The 15,876-nt window shown below is 40.6% G+C and overlaps 2 protein-coding genes across 2 annotated transcripts in view; both read right to left on the bottom strand.

Moving 5' to 3' along the window:
- The window catches only part of ntsr1 (neurotensin receptor 1 (high affinity)), a 48,762-nt gene extending 42,188 nt beyond the window's left edge, over nucleotides 1-6,574 (bottom strand). The window contains exon 1 of the mRNA XM_085781074.1: nucleotides 5,806-6,574. Coding sequence (XP_085637200.1) covers nucleotides 5,806-6,477 — 672 coding nt within the window. The 5' untranslated portion in view covers nucleotides 6,478-6,574. The remainder of the gene's footprint in view (nucleotides 1-5,805) is intronic.
- Nucleotides 1-15,876, bottom strand: part of slco4a1 (solute carrier organic anion transporter family, member 4A1) — a 109,327-nt gene that overhangs the window by 26,010 nt on the left and 67,441 nt on the right. The gene's annotated exons all lie outside the window — the stretch shown is intronic.

The following is a 15,876-nucleotide window of genomic DNA, read 5'->3' as shown; positions in this document are numbered from 1 at the left end:
TGTATTGTATTATTTGAACTAAGATGAAGTGTGATGATGATTATTTAAATTGACATGCCCAAAATAAACAAATTGATTGATTGATTGATTGACACCAAGAGTTTGGTGTGTTACAGTACTGTATATTTCCTCAGAACTGACATGGCAGCAGCCCTACAGTAGCCTTCATGCATTTTGCAAAAGCTCTGGGCTTAATGAGACACCAAAAAGGAAGATTAGATACTGGATGTTTGGTATCTGTGGTCAGGACCAGGAAACAGCTTGAGCAGAAGCTGCTCTGTGTGGGGGATTATTCTTATTCATCCTTTTTGTTAACAGAGGGGAAATTTCCTGCAGGAAGAAAGTGGCCCCAAGCCGATGACTGATTCACACTCCTGGAGTGTGGATGGGCACCGGCGCACTGAGGTGTGTATCCCTGGTTAAGCCTCTCTTAATTTGTACATTCTGGCACACTCTGTGTTCTCAGGGACCAGGGCCTGACAGGCTAGTGTGCCATCGCGTGTCTCAGGGGCGCACAACAGATCAGTTCTGTCCAGCTTGTCCTGCAGGTTCATTTCCCCCTCTGGGAGACAAACAACCAAACTATTTTGCAGCAATAATTCTGTTTTGTTTTGCTCTGAAGGGTCATTCGCAGTCGGTGTCCATCTCAGTAAGCACGACATTGACCTCATTCCCTCTTTTTCTGCTCACACCTCTTCTGCATTGATTTGACAGTCGCATCAAAAGGCTCTTTCATGCAGGATCATGAACCACCTTCAAGTGCGGACCACCACACTTTCCACCTCGAGTGTCAGCATCAGTTGAGGCGATGCAGCTGCTGCCTTGTATGACTTATGATATCAATAGGAGTTTGGCATCTGTACTTATACCTGTTATAACATGACTGGACTGCCTCTCCTCCCGGTGACTAACCACTGGGTGCTAACCTTTGTGCAAATGCATTTGTGCACACCCTGCATGTCCAGTTCTGTGGTGGGTGAAGGTTGGTGCCCCATTGGTTTGCCTGCATAACATACCATAAAGTTGTGAACATATTGGCTGAACAGCACACACACATCAGTTGTCATTTCACCTGCTGAGCTGCTGGAGGCATGTGGTGCAATCTTCAGTCTGAATTTTGAATATTTGAAGCATCTGTCAGCAGGTCGTGTGCGTTCTGCAGTCATCCTTATGCACTAAGGGTACCTGTGTGCATTTTCATGGTTGTTGCTCTAAGGGCTTGACAGAAATAGTTAGAGTATGTAGTGTATATGTGTGGATGCAACGCAGTGAGCTGCATTTAAAGAGGAGAATAAAGGCAGTACAGTCACTGACATCAGGCCACCCAGTCTGTTACTGTATCTTTGACTAAACTAAACCGCTTCATGTCTATCACTGTTCCTGTAACATTTCCAATTACACACTGAATCATTAACATACATGCACCATTTCTAATTCTCCAACCCAATTACATCACGTGAGTTAAACCATCTGTTTGCACTTCACACTCATCCTGCTGGACAAACAACATGACTCAGTGCAACCCAAGTAGAGACTCCAGCACAGCAGGGGGCCACTCAGTGCAGCAACAGCAAACAAGCTCACAAGCACACAGGCCAAGGTGAGTGCTCACAGCGGCGCTGGGCTACACCCACAGCCTGTCAAATCTAAATGTACTGGAAATATCTGTGCTGACTGTCAACCGCAGTGAGTTGACTTCACTGTCAGTTTGTTCAAATCCTGCGGTTGTGAAGAAATTAAACACAAATCCAAATCCTCTTCCTCATTAAGTCCTTCAGCCTCTCTCTCATTCAGACACACCATACCTCCCGTATGCACTCCTTCTGTGTCTCAGTACTCACGTCTGAGTTTAAAATTTCAATTTCGATCAATAGACGTTGCTTCAGGAAAGTCGAAAGAAGAGGTGACTGCTCTTGAATGAGGAAAAATTAAACTTGACTCTAAAATATTCACGAAACTGGCTCATATTGATTAGAAATGATCTCAGTCAGTCAGTCAGATGGCAACAGACAATATTAGACTGTCAGTAACAGACATTCAGAGTCAATTATAGGGTAAAACTATCTGATTAAGGGGAGCTCTGCATTACATGAAAACTACTACGACCTAAATCAGAGCAGTACCAGTACAAGTATAGGTCAATTATTCCCTGGGTATGAAAGCAACAAACAACTAAGAATTGTTTTCTTAATATTCTTGTAATATACTTCTATCTAGCTCTTGAGAATAACCCTAACCATCACACCTAACGCTCACCCTCACCTAAACTTACTAATTGTGATAGTGAAACCACATCATAACCCTCAAAGTGCCATGTGAAAAAAGTGAAAACTAGCAAATGTCCTCACTTTCCAGTATGTCCACACTGTTCGGAAATATTATTAAAGCAGAAGTAAGCGATCCGGTCGTTTTGTCTAACTTCGTTAGTTAGCAGCCCCCGCCCTCATCATGGATCTATTGGTCCTCGTCCCTACGTCACCACATTCATGCGCATCCCTTGGCTGCACACACAGCCCCTCATGCTGTTCTCTCTCCTCATTGGATAAAGGTTGTAGGATACAAGGAAGTATACAAGACATTTTCTCCTCGGCTTACAGCAGAGCAGAGTGACTGACAGACCCGTGTTTCGGACCAAACACTCTATGTAAGTGATTGCTGTCGGAAGATGTAACTATTTAAGACTTATATTAACACAAATACTTCTGCTTTAACTTGGTCCCCACTACGTTACACTTACAAGTACACACACACACACATACACAAATGCACACTCACACTCTCCCCCCTCAGTGTCGCTCACTGTTGTCTAAACAACCAGAGTGTTTGGGGACCCTGCATAACAGCAGGTCACCACCCGAAACAGCTCATACTGCATATTTTATACGCATATGCACAGTAAAATACATTCATAAACAAACATGCCGATGTTATGGAAGAAATATGATTGCTTACTCTTTCTCGGTATGCGTCATATCATCTTTCCAGACTTAATATATTTGTTGTTCTTTTCTTTACATTAAATGGAAAAAATAACACAAATGCTTATGGGATTTCTATAGGGAACGAGCCTCAGTGTGGGAAAATCTTCCCAGACTGAGGGAGACTGCCTGGCTCACGAATGCCAATATCCTCAAAGACAGCATTAGACGATAAGAATTGTTAACCTTGGCACTGCTTCAGTTAGTTATCGTCATGCAAGAGTGATGAATAGAGGAGGCAAAAACACACACAAAAAAGAAGAGACACACAAAGACAAGCAGGAAAAAAAATCTGAGTGATGTCAAAAATCAGGACAGAGTGAAGCCAGACACTCTGCAGCAGATGAAACTGAAGATGATGATGATGGCTACACTCATAATGTGTATATGGCAGCTGCTGTCACATCCACTACTGGTTTTGTCTCAACCGAGCATCCACAGTAACACCTCGGCTAATTATTTCCAATTTTTCACAGAGCAAATCACAAGGCCAAGAATCCTGCCGGCCCTCTGACTCGATGCCAACTATGTGCATTGTAAACAAAGCAGGAGAGATTGACCTAATCATTTATACGACCCACGACCTACGGAGCAGCACCATTCGTCTTGCAGAGCAGTGGGGACAGCCTTGAGAAATAGCCTTTTTTTCTGAAAGTGGGGGCTGTGCTTAGGGTATTATGTCTGTCTGTCTCTTTGTTTCTCACCCACACACTTGCTCATGACTCACGGGCTCCTTACATTGAGCCACATTTCTCCTTAACAATCCCATGGAGCTGTAGCCTATGACTAATTTCCATCATGGATTATTTTCTCCATTGCCTTGTCCATCGTTTGGCCAGTAAAATGTCACAACAAATGTTAAATAAAATTGCCCATTGCAATTTTCCTTGAGCTCAAGTGGCTTCGGTTAGTGCTTATTATGTATCATCGTCACATTCAAGTTACTCAGTTTAACACATCACATTTTCTAAAAGATAATTACTTTCTTTGAAACCCCCAGAAGACCATTTATCAATAATTACTTCTGCTCTAAAAGGTATTTCCAAAATCCTGTAAGACTTTTTGACCAATCTGGATGAAAATTGTTCAGTCTTCTCTGCTGCTGCTGATTTTTTAACCCTTTTCTGAATGACTGACTGTTTAACACAAGAAGAACAGAAATAACCTAGGCTATGTTCTTCTTTACATAGCATGTTTCTTTTCTCAGGGGTCCTTTTGGAGGGGACAAAAGGGAATGTAATAATATTATGTAACATTTTAAAACAGAATATCAATTTCAAGTCAGTTGAAAGAGTGGTACAGAAGTTTTTTTTTTTTTTTTTAACTCAGAAGTCATTTGCAAAGTAACATCAGTATCAACCCATATACACCTAATAAAAGCTTTGATTTTGAATCATTATTTCTTTAATTGTCCAACAGACATTGTTTTCATACAAAACATTAAAGGAGTCTCTAAAAAAGCACTTTCAGATCAAAAGTCTTGTTACACTGATATTAATCTATCAACTGTGATGTTTAGATCAATGACCCAAATGCAATTCTAATTGTTAACTTCATTACTTTGTGGTGATGTCCATATAATTATTTGATTGTAAAGCTTGTACATATTCAATTTGAATACAGTGAAAGTATCAAAACCCTCAGTCCACACAGAAATGCACACAGCCTGCTATTCTGAAACTAAGCCTTAAAACCAGATGTGAGGACTAACTTTGTGATGTCATAAAGCAGTAACTGCCCTCAGATAAGCTCCAAGCCCTGCCCACCTGCACCCACCATCCAACCATACAGGATTTGGTTTATCTGAATGTTTAGCTCAAATGTGTCACATTTTTTTATTAGACCAATTAGTCAATTAGAAGCCTCCCATAACCTCCCTTCTGATTGGCTGACTGACCTCCAGAGAGAAGCCTAGAGTTTTTGGTTCTTGTAACCACAGATGAAGTGGTTATATGGATACCATTAATAGTGTTTTAATATGGATAGCATACCATTAATAAAACAAGAAAAGTGTCAAATATGGGATATACATTACATTGTTGCACTGACTGAAATATATGTTATCAACATATTCTCACATTAAAAAAGCTGAAATAATAAATCTTACCAAAAAAAAAGCAACAACAACAAAAAACACTTAAGCTTACACTATACCGGCACACAAGGACCTGAGTCAACAGGACACTTTATGCTCCTGCAGAGCATCCTGCAGCTGTCAGTTTGTCCCTCTGTTGTAGCAGCCTGTAATTCTGGATTTTTTCTCCCACACAACTAACGATGCATTTTTTTTTTCTGGAATTGAAAGTCTGATCATTTCCTGTGCGTTTGATTAATTTAAACAGAACAAGAACAACGGTCGTGTTGTTGATGTTGGTGCGTGTCCTCCTTAATTTCCTGGAAGAAATTAACCTATAATGAAATGGGTCTTGCAACCGACTGGATATTTGATTGTACTGAATTAAATCAGAAATGGCATAATAAATTAACGTAACAATGTATATGCAATTACTTAATTTCTTATTTTTGTTGTCAGTGAAATACACACACACACACACACACACACACACACACACAAGCCACACGCACAGACGGAAACGCGTAACGCTGCATTTTGTCAAGCCCTTTGGCACACATGTAGCGCAAAATAACACGAATGAATAAATATATAAAGTGCATTATCCTGCTTTTATAAAGTCTACTGCCCATGCCTGAGGGCTTAAACGTCCAAAATGAACATGTTTACTCTAATTCATTCCGGTGCGTAATGGAAACGCGTGCGTAAAACCCTCTAAACAAACCATCGATCACACACTTCACGTACACCCACCTGAAGAACAGTCTTCATGGTGACCGGGGAGACGATAGCGGTGCATAACTTCACCCCTTTACGTATCTCCTGGCCCATGATGAACAGCATCGGCGTGGCGAGCGCGAAGGACGCGATCCACATGGCGCTGATGAGCTTCTTGGTGCGGCTGCGGGACATGATGCTTTTGGCTTTGAACGGGTGGCAGATGGCCATGTAGCGTTCCACGCTCAGGCTGGCGATGTTCAGCGCGGTGGCGTAGGAGCAGCTGTCCCGGAGGAAGTAGTAACCCCTGCATACCGCGTCCCCGAACACCCATGGGTGATGGAACCAGATGAAGTTGTAGAGCTCGATTGGCATGGAGAGGACGAGGATCAGCAGGTCGGACACAGCGAGGCTCGCCAAGTGGTAGTGCACGGTGCTCTGGAGGTTCTGCAGGGTCTTTTTGGTCAGCAGCGTGTACAGGGTGATGGAGTTCCCCAGAGAGCCCACGGCGAACAGAGCCACGTAGATGACAGTGACTATCACCTTCGAATAAACGTCCGTGTTGACTTCCAAGTCCTCCTCCTCGTCCGTGTTGGAAGCGGCAGTGCTGTTATCAAAGGGAGACACTGTGTTGTTCCCAAAGAGCCTCTGTGCCAGTGCGCCCCAGCCGGACAAATCGCGCCCCAGGAGGGTGAAGTTTAAATCCATTGCGCCTTTGTTTTTACGCGTGAAAGCAAAGAAACATGAAAATCGACTGAACAGACATTGATGATCAACCGGAGTAAAACAGGTTCAGTGTGTGGAAGTCGGAGGAGAGAAGCTTTAATATTTGGCAGCGCAGGAGGCGTGCTCGCTATTGGCGCTGCCGCTGTGACGCACAGCCATTCAGTGAGTGAAGCGCCCGCCACTTAGTCCATTCATGTTTCACCTAGGAAACCAACAATAACGGAAGAAAACAACAAAATGACAAATTACATTTCAGAGACAGTTCTTGATTTTTTCACTCTGACAATGATCTCTCTCTCTCTCTCTCTAGCCCCCCTCTCTCCTCCTCAATCCCACAGACTCAGAAGTGCAAAGAAATAATGTTGCGCGACAGCTGGAGACCCCACTACAGTATATTAAATGGTGCTCAAGGCTTCAGTTCAGATTGCATCTTCAGTGCTGATGATCCATAGTCTCAGTGTGGAACAGTGCAGTTATCACTGGACAGGCACAGAGGAGATGTCACTAATGGCTTCTTCAGACAGCTGCCACTGCAAGGAGCAATGTAGCAAAGCATCTCTCTCTCTCGCTCTCTCTTCCTCTCTCTCTCACACACACACACACACACACACACACACACACACACACACACACACACACACACACACACTGAGCATCTTTTTACACATAGTTTAACACCCAGTGGTTCTTCTAGAGAGGTTAATGTTCTTTCATATCGTCTCAGTTCTCTCAGCCCTGCCTGGGAGCTCCTGTATTAATCATGTGTTGCATGCATAGACTACAGTCACTATACGCCACATTAGAGTGTGTGTGAGTGTTTATGTGCTGTAACATAACATCATCTCTCTACATGCCATCAGCAACCTGCTGCTCCCATTCTTCACACTGTGAGGAAATGCTCTTCCTCTTAAATAGGAAATCTCTTCTTGTTTTCGAGGGCCCCGGGGCCAATGTCAGTTACAGAGTTCAATGCGTTTTAGCTGACAAGGGCATTGGAAATAAAGCATACTCACTTATAGTAACTGTCAGCTGCTGGTCACAGTTTGGGCCGTTTCCACATGGGGATAAGTGGATGTACAGTACAAACTTAATCCCTGCACCGCCTTAAACATGACGTTTACAGTGGAACAGGATGTCTTTTTTTAACTGATGGTTTTTCCTTATCCACTTCCCCGAGGGGTCAGTGGGGTGATGGACGGTTAGGTTAGAGAAACAAAAACATATCCTCTATTTACTGTATTTCTCTTTTGAAGTAAATCAAAGTTAAATTCTGTAGGGACACTATTAAATATCTCTAGGGTGTTTATTTTTTATTTTGATATGGTCCCTCCATCCATGTATATTATTCACTGGCCTTTTTGGCTCACTAACCTTTACAGTCATGTTCAAAAGCTTCTTGTGTCCTTTTCTTTTGACTTCTTTTAACTTTTTTTTTTTTAACTTACATATTAATTTTGATAAATCTTGTACGGTATTTTGCACTGTTGTGAAGCTAGCACAGTGATAAACGTGTCCACAGACAAATAATCCTCTGCCACACACAAACATAGTGAAAACAACACCAGTCACACACTGTCACAGCTGGTTAGAACAGAAACCTCCTAACACAACTTGGACATTGGATGCAACTTTCTCCCTTGAGTAGCAGCTGCACAAAAGCTTCAATCACTGATATGAGTGTGCACTTCCTGAGTGTGCAACTTACAACATACAGGCAACATTGAACATAAAATAACACTTAATCTATTATAGACCATTATATTATAGACTATTTTCCTGCTGATGCAGTTTTGGTAAAAGACAAAATGAAAATAAAAAGTGGGCAAATGGCTCCAGGCCTGCAGTCCACAAGTGGACCGTGTGACTAACAATGAAAACGACAGCAGTAATGTAAGATAAATCATCTTTTGCTCGAAAGACTGAAGATCTGCCATCTAATCTGAATTCCTCCTGTGCAGTCATTTCCTTTGCAGCTCAAAGCAAACATGCCCGGCCCAGAACATATACAGTTAACGTACACATTTGAAAGGAAATGGGAAACTAAGCCAAATTATTGACTAAATATAGATTCAACACCCTCTTGTCATACTGTTGGTTCTTCCCTGCACCACCACAATAAGTGACATAAACCTGATTGTTATTGATTGATATTATAAGGAGGAATGTAGGCCTACACTAGAAAAAATGTATTGTCCCAAAACATATTTTTGAGATTATATCAGTACTGAGCAAACAAACTCCTACATTTCCCACAATGTAAAGCAATAATGTCTGTCATTTAATGCTTTTATTGCACCCCACCTCAACAACAGGGAACACAAAATGAAATCTATTTTCTTAACAAAACAAATGGCAGCAATAGCACACATAGGTGTCAAGTAGGTTTATAAAAAATGACTATGGGGTGTAATTATAATAATCAACCTAAATGATTAATTAGGCTAATGATGATTAACTGATCAACCATGATAATTCTTAAACGTATGCCTTTAAATTTCTTGATATGTAAAATGAGCTATGGGTAGCTCAGTGTTAGTGCATCATTGCATAACATTTTGTATTGTGATGACGCCAAAGCCGCAGCATAATTTCCTGGCATATGTTGCAAAGGTGAGGGACAGCTAGCTTCCCCTTTCCTCATGGTGTTGTAGCTTTCACTGGAACAGACAGATTTTGCTCTTTTGTCTGACGTAGCTACAGATTATGTTGTTTGCTTAAAGGGATAGTTCACCCAAAATTAAAATGTCACTCCTTATCTACTCACCCTCATGTCGACTAAGGGCTGGGAGAACTTTCAGAGTCCTCCGTGCCTTCTCTGAGTTACAGCGGGGCTCCGTGCAGCACTGCATGTCCATATGACGGTTGCGAACGGACACCACTTTTCTTCGTCCAAAAAGACACACCAAAAAACATCCAAATACCTCCACACAGCTCGTCTGTAATGTCCGCCTTGTATTGAAGCCCCAACATGAGAAATTGTCCCGAAAAAAATTAAACAAGTATATATTTATTTTTGTTTGCAGCGGAAGCTCCTCTTCCTGGTCGAGATTTGGATGGACCAGGAAGAGATGGACATGCAGTGCTGCACGGAGCCCCGCTGTAACTCAGAGAAGCCATGGATAACTCTGAAACTTCTCCCAGCCCTTAGTCGACATGAGGATGAGTAGATAAGGAGTGAAATTTGAATTTTGGGTGAACTATCCCTTTAAAAGCTAATGTGGAATATTTTTTTAGATTGTTTGGTCTAAAAGTAAAATTTTTGCCTACTTTTCACCCAGAAACAGTTTTTTTTCTAAGTTTTTTTTTTTGCCATTTTAGCTTCAACAGGCTAGCAGGATCGTTAGCCATGCTAGCAGCAGAGCTCTGCAGGGCAGTGTTGGTCTGTTGGTCAGTTCACACCACAATGGCACATTACAGTAAAACTGTGGATGCATGATTCCCAGTTTGGTGATCCCAGAGTTTCCCTGTTGCTCTACGTGCAGTTCAAATGTTCACTTATCCAGGGATACACACAAACTCCCCCAGGATTAAAGGGATAGTTCACCCAAAATTGAAATTGAAGCTCCTCTTCCCGGTTCGTCATATTTGGACGAACCAGGGTCTGTCCTCTTCCCAGTTCGTCCAGATATGACGAACCGGGAAGAGGAGCTTTGAGAAGCTTCCACTACAAAACAAGCTTGAAATATAGACTTATTTAAATTTTTTTTTTCGGGACAATTTCGCATTTCGGGGGTTCAATACAAGACGGACATTACATACGAGCAGCATGGAGGTATTTGGATGTTTTTTGGTGTGTCTTTTTGTTACGAAGACAGTTGGTATCCATTTGCAACCGTTATATTGACATGCACTGCTACGCCGAGACCCCCTGTAACTCAGAGAAGCCACGGAGGACTCTGAAACTTCTCCCAGCCCTTAGTCGACATGAGGGTGAGTAGATAATGAGTGAAATTTCAATCTTGGGTGAACTATCGCTTTAACATGTTCTCCTACCTTGGTTTATAATAAAATATCACATTAATGGCATTTCCATCAGTCTCAGCTTTGTGTTTACTATTAGGCCACACCCACTTTGGGGCTAGAAACCAAGTGACATTGTGTTGAGATGTTGGGTGACCTGAGACTGTTCTTTCAATTAGGCTACTGTGGTGGAAAACACATTTTTCTTTGTATACCACCCTTCCTACACTCTTATTGAACCCCCCATATGACCTGCAGGTTAGCCATCACTGCCACTGGGCTGTTACAAATGTACCTTTGTCATCTTGCTTTTCAGGGTGCTTCTTCCTCAGCTGTAAAATGTATGTGGGATAACATAGGTTTGTTTACCACCCAGAAGTTTTCTATCCGCTATTTACTTCATTGTGCTCTGATAGTTAAAAAGACAGGTCAAGGAGGAAACTCATCGTCTCCTGTGTGTTACAGTTGCACAATTCTCAGTCCGGCTAGAGGGGAAATAACTTCTAATCTAAACTAGAGGTAAATTAAAAGTTTACTCCCTTCGAAAATATGGATGCTATTTTAAGGTAAGAGTCAACAGAGTCAGTTCTCCAAGGAAAATCAAGGTTTTAACCTTGCTGTCCATATGAGGTTTTTATACCATCTTGGATACTGGATCTGTCAACCTAGTGCCAACAGCATCGGCCTGGCCCAGAATTTCCCAATAAAGAAGTAGGCTATGTGTAGACGTTCTTACAACTGCAGTTTTGATTTTATTTTTCATGTGGAAAAACCATGTTACTTTTACATAGTTTGACTGACAGAGGGAAATTTCAACAGCTCTTAAGAAATCTATTTATGAAGCACAATACTTCAACAATCTTCACACAGATTACATCAAAATAAAAACAGGTGACAACAAGAGAATATACATATACGGCACTGAAATTTGTATGCAGCCCTGGATAATAGACTATGAAAATTACTTTTATTACTGTTTTTCCAGCCTAATCTCAACAGGAAGTTTAAATCTACAATAATCATCTGAGAAGCTCATAAAAAAAATACAGACTTTAAGAGGTTTAGATTGAGAAAAGAAAAAGCCAGACAAGATGTGTCTTTAAATGTAATAATAAAACCTAATAAAGCTCACTGGTGGCATTTTGAAGAAAATTGAGCTGCAAGTGGTTGATTTCCTGTTTAGCGTGCACTTCAATCTTCACACAAGGAAAGATAGGCGATAATAATATATAATGATTGTGACAGGGTGAGAGCTTTCTTTTCACAGCTTTCATAGCTTTTGTCTAACTGCGGAAAACACAGGTGCCACTGACTCACCCATGAAATGAACTACAGCTCTAATCTATTCAAGTGCCCCAGTCAATCCTAAGGGTGTAACAATGAACAACAATGGCATCTTGATACTGTGGCAGCCAAAAGTAATTTATGCCTTGAGTGTTTTACCTAATACCAAATTATACTTTAATATTTAACTCATGGACTGGACAATCATGGACAACCCCTCTCACCCCATGCATGAAACTGTTGAAGATCTATACAGCTCCTTCAGCAACAGACTGCTGCACCCATACAGCAAGAGAGAACGCTATAGCAGGTCATTCATTCCAGCTGCCGTCAGACTGCACAACACCAGTCTGACCTAGCAATAACCTGCATTCTGGACCGACATCTTTGACCAAACAACATGTACTGTATATGTAGTTTTTATTTAAATAATATTTTTGTACAATAACAGTACATATCTTTGTTCTTTACACACACACACACACACACATTTATATACAGTACATAATAAATTCTTTATATTTGTATTCCTTACTTCTTTACGCATCCTGTACTCCTTGTTACTCTTTGTGCTACAAGTGAATTTCCTACTGCCCCCCCCCCCCCCCCCCCCCCCGCACAGTGTTCACGGGGGTGGAAACTATCGGTAGAGACCAAAAACTAAAAATGTACCAGGCTGTAAATATGTTTTTTTAAGCTGTCGGCTATTTTACAGTAGCATGGGGGTCAGTGGAGAATTGCTCACTTCTGGTCCCAGCCCCCAGTGGCAGCCGGATAACTGCAGCTTTTTGAACGTGGAAGTGGTATTCACTTGTAGAACCCACAACTTCCCCCTTGGGCCACCACTGGTGTGAATGTGGTATGAATGAAAAATGGTTTCTGTAAAGCCCTTTTGATGCCATGAGAAGTGGTACATAAATCCAAGCCAATATTAGTATTTTATTATCATTATCTTTTTTTTTTCTTCTAAACTGAATCAGACCTTTATCATTACATTGTCACACCATCACTCATCTGAACTCCACACTTGGCTCTCAGAGCAGACTAAGTTCATTGTGGCTTAAATTCACCAGAATATTGTAAACTTCCCTTTGAGATTCTTCTCCATGTATCACTTCATTTCTCATCATTTATCAGCTTTTGGCTTCATGCCGAATACAAAAACTCTGAGAGACAGTTGTGTGTGAAAATCCCAGGGTATCAGTAGTTTTAAAAATACTCAAACCAGCCCATCTGGCACCAACAATCATGTCACGGTCAAAGAAACTGAGATCATATTTTCTGAAGGGAACATCATTAACATGGAGCTCCTGACCTGTGTGACAGGGTTTTAATGCATTACACTGCTGTTACGTGATTGGCTGATGATAGGCAGGTGTTCCCAATAAAGAGCTTGCTGAATGCATTTTCTCCACAGTGACTTTATAACAGTTCGTCTATGGCGTTTCTCCTACAGCTGGTATCCTCCCATGGGGTGTATTAGAGAGATTATTTTTTACATGCGATCAAAGACACTGTGCACACCTGTTATAGATGGATATTTTCTGGATAACAACATAATGCATCTTTCATTCAAAGCCATTAGTCTGTTTCAGTCGGTTCAAAATGTTTGGTTTTAATTAGGATTTATTTTTTCTTTACTTCCACTCTACCTGTTATTCATAGATGTCCTCTTTCTTAAAAAGCATTGTATGAAGTGAGCTTTTTGAAATTTTATTATAGAGCATAGGTTTTATATTAATAGTGTGTGATATCAAAGTAGTCAGTCCACAAAAGAATGCACACAAACTTCAGAGACTGAGCTTTAAAACAGGATAGTCAGGACCTTTGTAACTTTGTGATGTCACAACAAAGCAGTCACCGCTCTTTAGCTATGCATCAAGAACAGCCCTCCTGGACCCTCCATCTAAGCTTGCAGGATATGGCCTCTCTAAAAGTTTGTCTTAAATCTGATATTATGTCATTTGATCACAGAAAACAGCTGGCGAATCAGAAGAGAGGAGCTCACTGACCAGTTCTTGCTAGAGCTCAGAGAGAAGCCTGAGAAAGGAGATGTGAGAGCTTTTGGTCCTTAGAACTGAAAATATACAGTATCCTCTTATTCAACACTTAAAATAAAGCAGAGCAAAAGTGTATAAAGCCACAATCATCAATATGTGACCCATAATTGTCTACGCAGCGAAGATTCCCCCATAGTGCAGTTGAGTGTGTACAATTTATTGTGTACCTATACAACAATATGTTTGCTGATGATTTAAAAAAAAAAGATGGCCTTTCCTTCAACACACAATTGCACATATTCATGTTTTGAGCAGGAACAACATCCTTACCTACAACCATCGTGTGCCTGCAGAAAAATCCCATTACATTAATTTGATGTCAAAAACTCTCTAATTGCATCTGCAAAAGAGGGAGCCTGCACTTGCACAAGCTCATAGATGCTGCTCAACAAAGTGTAACATTTTTGCAAATAAATGATGTTCATATTTCTCCAAGATGTTAAAATCCCCTTAATCAAGACCAATGCCTGATGCACGGAGAGTCCAGAGTACTGCCCTATGCAAAGATCATTGAAGCTTCATCCTTCAATTTGCACTTGCAACCCTCTGCATGGATAAGGTTGAGCTATTGTAATGACTGGAGATGATATCTCACTGTGGTTATTCATTATGTATGAAACAGTTGCACAGAAGCAGGTGAGAGAAAGTGGTAAAAGTTGAAATGCTGAACCCTCTGTCTGAGGCAAGCGACCTCCAGATCTCGTATAAATGCCAGGATTTTGAGTGCAATAATAACCCCTGCCAGCGTCTCTTATCTGTCACCAAGTGAGGGTGGATGTTGAGGGACAAAAACATAAGAATCACATCATGGGGCCCTTATATCATCTATTGATAACATTATTTATTTTACAATGGTAAATGGAAAATGAAAAGTGACTGATGAAATAATCAAAAGTGACAGTTTTTCTATTTTCATCTTGGGTGCTCCATTATTTTGTTGTGTGCTGAATTTCTCCATCAACCAAATGTGCAGCATTAAGTGCAAAGTGCATGCCCCTCACAGGAGAGTGATCAAAAGGAAAAGTTAATGTTTATCTGAAATGGAACATTTGGAAAAGTGGCTATGGTACATCCATCCACAAAAGTGGACACTATAGAACTAAGTAGCTTGAGCTTCAAGTGGATACTTGTGTCTGTATGGGTTTTATTTGATTCAGATATAGAAGGTCGTAAAGGGCATGTGTGGAGCTGAGACTTTGTTGATGCCAATTTGTGTTAATGACACATTTCATCACTCACACACCCTCAATTGCACATAACGGTAAAACTTTATTTGACGTCTATCTCTATAACGCATTATAACCATACTTATGAGTTATAATGCAGTTATAGCACTGTATAACTATAGTTATAAACACTCATTAATGATCATAAGGCTTTATAACAATAATAGTAACACACTATAAAGCATTTTATCATGACTTATAAGGTCAGGTATATAATGCGTCATAATTGTTAGTAACTCACTGACAATGCCCACATCAATAATGCATTATAAAATATAGTTATAATGTGTTATAATTGTCTTATAAACATGTATAACTATCATTATAAACACTCATAAATTATCATAAGACTTTATAACAATAAGCACAACACATCATAGAGTATTTTATAATGGCTTATAATGTCAAGTATAACAATAGAGTTATAATGCTCTATAATGTGTTATGCTTATTGTTATAAAGTCTTATGATCATTTACGAGTGTTTATAATGATAGTTATACATGTTATACAGTATTATGACAATGGTTATAATGCGTTATAGAGATAGGCTTCACATAAAGTGTTACCCACATAACTTTAAGCCTTAATAAAATTGAAACTGGTGAGTTATATAAAAATTTAACTCAACCTGAAATTTGTCATGAAGGCTTCAATCAGCTGCACAGACAAACAACATTGTTTTGTACAAGGATGTTGTATCTCTGCTGTAAATTTGGATATTTCAACATGGAGGTCTATGGGGATCAACTTTTGGAGCCACTCTCAAGTGGCCATTAAAGGAACAGCAGTTTTTGTCTCCTCCATGTTGGCCTCAATTTTCAGCTCAGGAAGTTGTTGCTTGATTCAGTT

Source organism: Trachurus japonicus, chromosome 7 (genome assembly GCF_045865225.1).
Source record: "Trachurus japonicus isolate A0001 chromosome 7, Traja_1.0".
Taxonomy (NCBI): Eukaryota; Metazoa; Chordata; class Actinopteri; order Carangiformes; family Carangidae; genus Trachurus; species Trachurus japonicus.
This window is presented reverse-complemented; position numbering and strand designations above follow the sequence as displayed.